Source organism: Cupressus sempervirens, chromosome 7, assembly GCF_028749045.1.
Source record: "Cupressus sempervirens isolate cs-2001-9-10 chromosome 7, ASM2874904v1, whole genome shotgun sequence".
NCBI lineage: Eukaryota > Viridiplantae > Streptophyta > Pinopsida > Cupressales > Cupressaceae > Cupressus > Cupressus sempervirens.
Genome location: NC_143124.1, coordinates 531710916 through 531716915, shown reverse-complemented (window position 1 = coordinate 531716915; position 6000 = coordinate 531710916). Strand labels below are relative to the sequence as shown.

At 34.6% G+C, this 6000-nt stretch overlaps 1 protein-coding gene across 1 annotated transcript in view; it reads left to right on the top strand.

Annotated features, from left to right (window-relative positions):
- Positions 1–1872: 1872 nt before the first annotated feature.
- Positions 1873–6000, top strand: part of LOC149547855 (uncharacterized) — a 66467-nt gene continuing 62339 nt past the window's right edge. Inside the window, exon 1 of the mRNA XM_089791904.1 lies at positions 1873–2369. Coding sequence (XP_089648030.1) covers positions 2186–2369 — 184 coding nt within the window. The 5' untranslated portion in view covers positions 1873–2185. The remainder of the gene's footprint in view (positions 2370–6000) is intronic.

Genomic DNA, 6000 nt, shown 5'->3' with positions numbered 1-6000 from the left:
ATGGAAAAGCAGGAGCCTTTCACATCACATGAAGTATAATCATTGTAATTTTTACATCATGAGGATTCAGACCTCGCTATCAAACTTTACCTGACGACACCTTTATTCTTTTTTTTTCAAACCATAAAAGTCCAAAAAAAAACAATTAATTTTTCCACATTTATATAAGTCATAAGGGATGCACTTGTTTGCACGACCATTCTATGTAGCAATAAACACGCCTAACTGGGTGCATTTATTTTATTGAAATTAAAAAGCTCTAAACGAAATTTGAGCAGAAAAATAAGGAAAGCAACAAAACTATAAGCTCCAAGAAATTGAATAACTAGTGCCCCTTCCAACCACCTTCCTCGCCTTTTATTAATCCAAAATAAAACTGCTGGTCGGCCAATAATGGAATCCCGTAATTCTAGAATATTATCAATTAAAGTTTTACATTAAAGTTGTGTGACTGGTATGGGAGATGAGTACACACGTTTTAATGGTGAATTTTGCATAATATTGAATTTGGAGAGTGAAATGGGAGATTAAAAGTACTAGTCATTTTTTACATGTGCGGATTTTGTTAAAATGTTTAATTGTGTATAAAGTGGAGACAAGATACAAATTCTTGTAGTGTGGTTTGCCAAAACTGTTATGTTTGACATTATGTTTATTGATACCAATTTAAAAGATATCATAATCTTGCACAAATATTTAGATATGAATTTTCTAAAAATGCTAATTTCTAGAATGAATAATCAAATATTACTGAACTGAAATGTTTGGCTTCATTGACAATAATTTAAATGAATCAACAATTCTACATTATAATATTACATGTGAATCTTGTTAAAATGTCTAGGAGACCATATGCTTACAATATGTCAAGATGTAATGTTTGAATCAATAATGTGAGAGATCCTATAATTCGACATTATATCAAATGTTTAACATCATATTTATATTATAATATGATGGAATGGGTGTTAAGTGTTTCATTTATTGTCACTAGAGATGGATTATTGTGAACCACTATTCATAAAACATGTGTTTTGACTCAGAAACTACATAGTTGAATCCTAATAGCAATATGACAATCATATTTGGGGACAATAATTTATTCTACACTAAACCATTACACCAGAATTTAGTCAAAATGATTGAATTGTATAATAAGAATTGGAGACTTGATCCTTCCAATCTACCAAATTGTAATGTTTAACATCAATAATAAGAAAGACCCAATTATTTCACACTTATTCAAAATACACAACATCAAATTATTGAGAATAATTCAAGAAGTCCCATAATTCTATACTAAACCATTACCTATGAAAGTTAGAAACCAACTACAATATTTGACATTGATCATCCAAAAAAACCTAATAATTCTACTCTAAGACACTTGCATGTAAAATTCATCAAACAGTAAACCGTCTCCTAAAAATCTAGACCAAATACTTACGACTCACTAATTTGTCACATTTGACCCCATAATTCTATGAACCCAATAATTCTACAATATCCACATAAATCCAAAAGAGGAGACATCCGATAAAATTGGAACGATACGGAGAAGATTAGCAAACAATTTAAAAACAAAAAAACAAAAACCTAGTAAATCTACGGTACACCTTTACATTTAAATAAAAAATGACATATAAAAAACTAAATTCTGTCATAAAAATTAAACATGAATAATTTTGGAGACCCAACACCAGATCAAAATATTTGATAAAAATTCAAAGGACCCACTAATCTTAACACAACAGTCCACAAGATCCAACACACCAACCTTTTCCTAAAAGGAGACAAGATTACCTACTGTGTACAAATTGTTCTGACTGAAATTAAGCATGGTACTTATAAAAATAACATGAAATTCATACAACAAACTGAAACAGGGGAGAACGGAGTGGTTTCTTAACAAAATAAATGTGTGTGGGGTGGCAGTGGCAGTGGAATCTGGCAAACATGGTTCCATACAGAGACCACTACCTGGAAAGCAAACACTATTTCTAGTGCCAAATCATTGTCCGTCACCGGGAAAATGAAGCCGGTTGTCGTTGTTCTACTTTTGCGGCATGCGAAGTAACAAGGAAAAAAGAAAGAAACAGCCCGGAAGAAGAGGAATTCATTTTACTGCAACACAGTGTGTTGCAGAGAGAATGAATTGGTGAGAAAGAGCTGAGCAGTCAGCAGCATGACTGTGAAGACCACCAGTACAGATTACAATAGCATACAAATTTCTCCTTCTTCGTTTTCATTGGATTCAGAGAAAGGAAACCACAAAGGCAAGAGTCGGAGTAAGAGTGATGAGAGTAAGTGTGAGAACCCCAGGGTGGCGCCGAACAGAGACCTTGTTCAAATCTCGCCGTCTTGTGATGGTAAGTGTACTGAACTGTTTCTTTTGAATTTATGTTTTCGGAATTGTCAATCTTGGTTGCTTTTTCTCTGTTGAAATCATAGCATGGACAAGAAAATGGCTCTGTCTTGAGCCTTTTTGTTTCTTTTACTGAATTTCTTTTGAATTATCAGGGATTCAAATTCAAATTGGTTTTCTGAGTTTCAGATTTTCATTCTTGCTTGGTGTGCTCTATCTTGAATCATGGCATGAAGAAGAAAATGACTCCGTCCTGAGCCTTTTGGTCTCTTTTACGGGATTTATTTCGAGTTTGTAGGGATTTAAAGCTAATTTGTGAAATTGAATTACATTGCATTGCATGCTTTGGCTTTTCTTGGCAGGGAGGGAATTCATGAAGGCTGCTTGCATCATTAATTTTATGCTTGTATGAAGGAAAATATTATTTTAATGTTCTTGCTCTTCTGCAGCAAGTGATCTTACTACAGTTTCCAGTAACTGTGCTTGTTCTTTTTGTTCTCCTCATGAATTTCCTGGCCTCCATGCCATAGCCCCCAGACTTTTGTCTCGAGATTTTAGATTAGAAACATATGGAGTACTTTAGTCTTTGTCTTTGCCTTGCTTTGCATGTTTTAGCCTCGAATTTTCTTTGCTGGGTTGTATGTGGAGCTAATTGCTTTTGGAATGCGTGTTTTGTCCGAACAGCACATATGGAGCACCTTCTGCCAACATGTTTCAGAAACAGAAGTTGTAAGGTTTTCCAGCACGTTATGAATTACAAAAAATAACTAATTTTTGGTAATCATATATCGTTACTGTTAAATCATATATCGTCAAACAAAAACGGTGCAATCTTGTGCAATTACAGATATTTATAACGTTTGACGAATGAATAAACCGTGCACAGTTTATACACAGCACAGAACCTTAGTTCAGGCGCACCTTCAGTTCACCAAACAAATTTTCTAAAAGTAAAAATACAATTAAACATCTATTAACAGCCTAATAGGATAAGTAGGAGATAATTTCCACAGCTAGTCAAATTGTGATATGAATATCAGGATTTTAACTCTGTGATTTTGAGTCAAACACGATGACCCATATTTCATGAGTAGCGATTCAACATGAATCCATCTCTTATGAGAATAAATGGAACACTTAGCACTCATTGGATCTAGGTGATGCTCACAGGGGTGAAGCACCGGGACCTCCATCCAGGTGATGCTTCACCCCTGTGAGCATCACCTAGATCCAATGAGTGCTAAGTGTTCCATTTATTCTCATAAGAGATGGATTCATGTTGAATCACTACTCATGCAATATGGGTCATCGAGTTTGACTCAAAATCACACAGTTAAAATCCTGATATTCATATCACAGCCTAATAGGAGTTGGTTGATCAGAACTCCTACTAAATAAAGAGGGGTTTTAGTTGCATGGCTTAATAGCTATGGACCAATAGTGAACTAGCTAGTAGATAATGGACATAACTACTTATTTATATATTAATATTTTTGTAACCTATGAGAACCAAATAGGTGGCATACAAATCACCAACGTAGGTCATTTGAGGAATTGCAATGTACTTTTTCCAAAGTGAACAAATATCTTCATAACATTGTCCTTGAATGCAACAGAAGGAATATTGTGGTGTGAAATATATCTCACTGGAATTCAAAGCAGGACTGTTTGTGTGGGATAAATGCGTGCATCTTTCATGTGAATTCCTGTTTTTACTCTGTTTTTCCTTTCTGCACTTGTTCTTACACACAGATTTAGGAATTCTGAAATCAGAATACTATTCTATAAATAAACTGATTTTTTTTTTTTTATCGTCAAATTTTGATTACTCATAGACTGGTCAACTGTGGATTGAATGTCAACCATCACCTCCGACTATCTGTAACATTATTTTTCCTCCATCTTCTTTCCTATAGTAGAACCAAGGTCATTAATATCTCCATACCTGTAGTTTTGCCCAGGCTGTATATGATCAGCCCTGAAACAAGCAAACACCATACTACTTCCATCTCCTCTATCATTACCACTATAGCCAGCAGATGATCTTCTCTTTTCACCTTCCATAAAGCCATAGATCAGATACTCATATTCAGGTCACCCAAGTAAAATCTTCCCCACACACCCAGCAATTGTCATGTCCTACAACCCAAATCCTTGATTGACTATGCTTCATTTCCTTTTCCTCCTCCAGATCTGGAGTAGAAATTGTCTATGCGTTACGAATGCTCCAGCACCAAAGACATTAGCCCATACCTTCTTGAATGTTTTAATTAAAATGGTGAGCTAACTTTTTCTCTAAACTAGCCAATGTATTTTTCATTTCCTCCTTCCATGTCACGACTCACACCAGAATGATCAGACAAAAGGCCTTTTAGAGAGAGTTTGTGACTTTGCATGCTCCCTCTCCTCCTTCCTCAATATTGGAATTAAAATGTAGGCTAAACTCCTTATTCAGACTAGCCAATGGACTCTTCAAATAGATTTTCCTTCTCTATAACATTAAACTGACCTGAAAAAAGATCTTTTAGAAAAACAATTTACAATCTTACACACCCCTTCTCAGTATTCCATTTAGCGATTTGTATGAACTCTCTATCTTGTTCAACGGGTATGCAAACAGAAAGGTTGGTTTTGAAATACTTTCAATGTGGCTTGTTGGCTAAACTGTTTCATCGCAGTATTTTGTTTGATAAAATTTGAAGTATTTACATTAATCAAAAATGGGAAAGTCTCTCATTCAGACAAACTGGGACACATAAAAAGGTAGCTGAACAAGAGAGAAATGAGCAGACAAGGAAGCAAGTTCATAAGTCCTGGCCCTCCTATTAACAAATAAACAAAGACATAAATAAGGAAACTTCAAGAAGTAGCTTTAGTTGCTATCTTCTTTGCTATTCAAAGCCAAATCAACCTTCTTCTTTTTATGTTAGTTTCTACTTGTTTTTACAAAAAGTAATACTAGATATAACAGTCTCATGTAGTTACTCATACAGAAATATCACATTGTTGATTGTTCTAGTTGAACTTTTCATGATGCTGATATTTTGAACATCTTCCATGACTTTAAAGGAAGAAGACATTCTCCAAGAGGCTTCCTTCCAGGATTCTTAGTACTTGCCTGCAGATTTTCAGTTTCTTGAGATAGATTTTATATTCAGCTTTTGTACCCACACTTTACCACTTTTAAAGCATTTATTTTATCATTCGTATCCCATTTCATTTTGAGTTTTCTGTAACATTCTGTTGATATTTATCACTCACTTTGTCCCTGCCTTTGATTGTGAAGTCGTCATTTTATTTGACCTTTCTGAATTAGAAGTAGACATGCAGATAAGATCTTTCCATTTGTTGAAATGATTAATAATATGGATGAGAATATTAAGAAGCAGATAATGAATTGGCTGCAGGTAGCAAACAATCCCATGTCCTGCACTGCACATCCTAGTCTCTGCTGGTGAAGAATAAGAAATGGTTAAACAACTACACACCCATAGACTATCAGGAATAGAGGGGGAAGGAATGAAGTGGCAAATTAAAAATTGTCACTGTAATCAATATAGAAAAGATTAAAGGAAACGTTGCTTCCATATCCAAGGAAACTTAAAAACTCGTAATCTGTACCAAACAACTCTAGT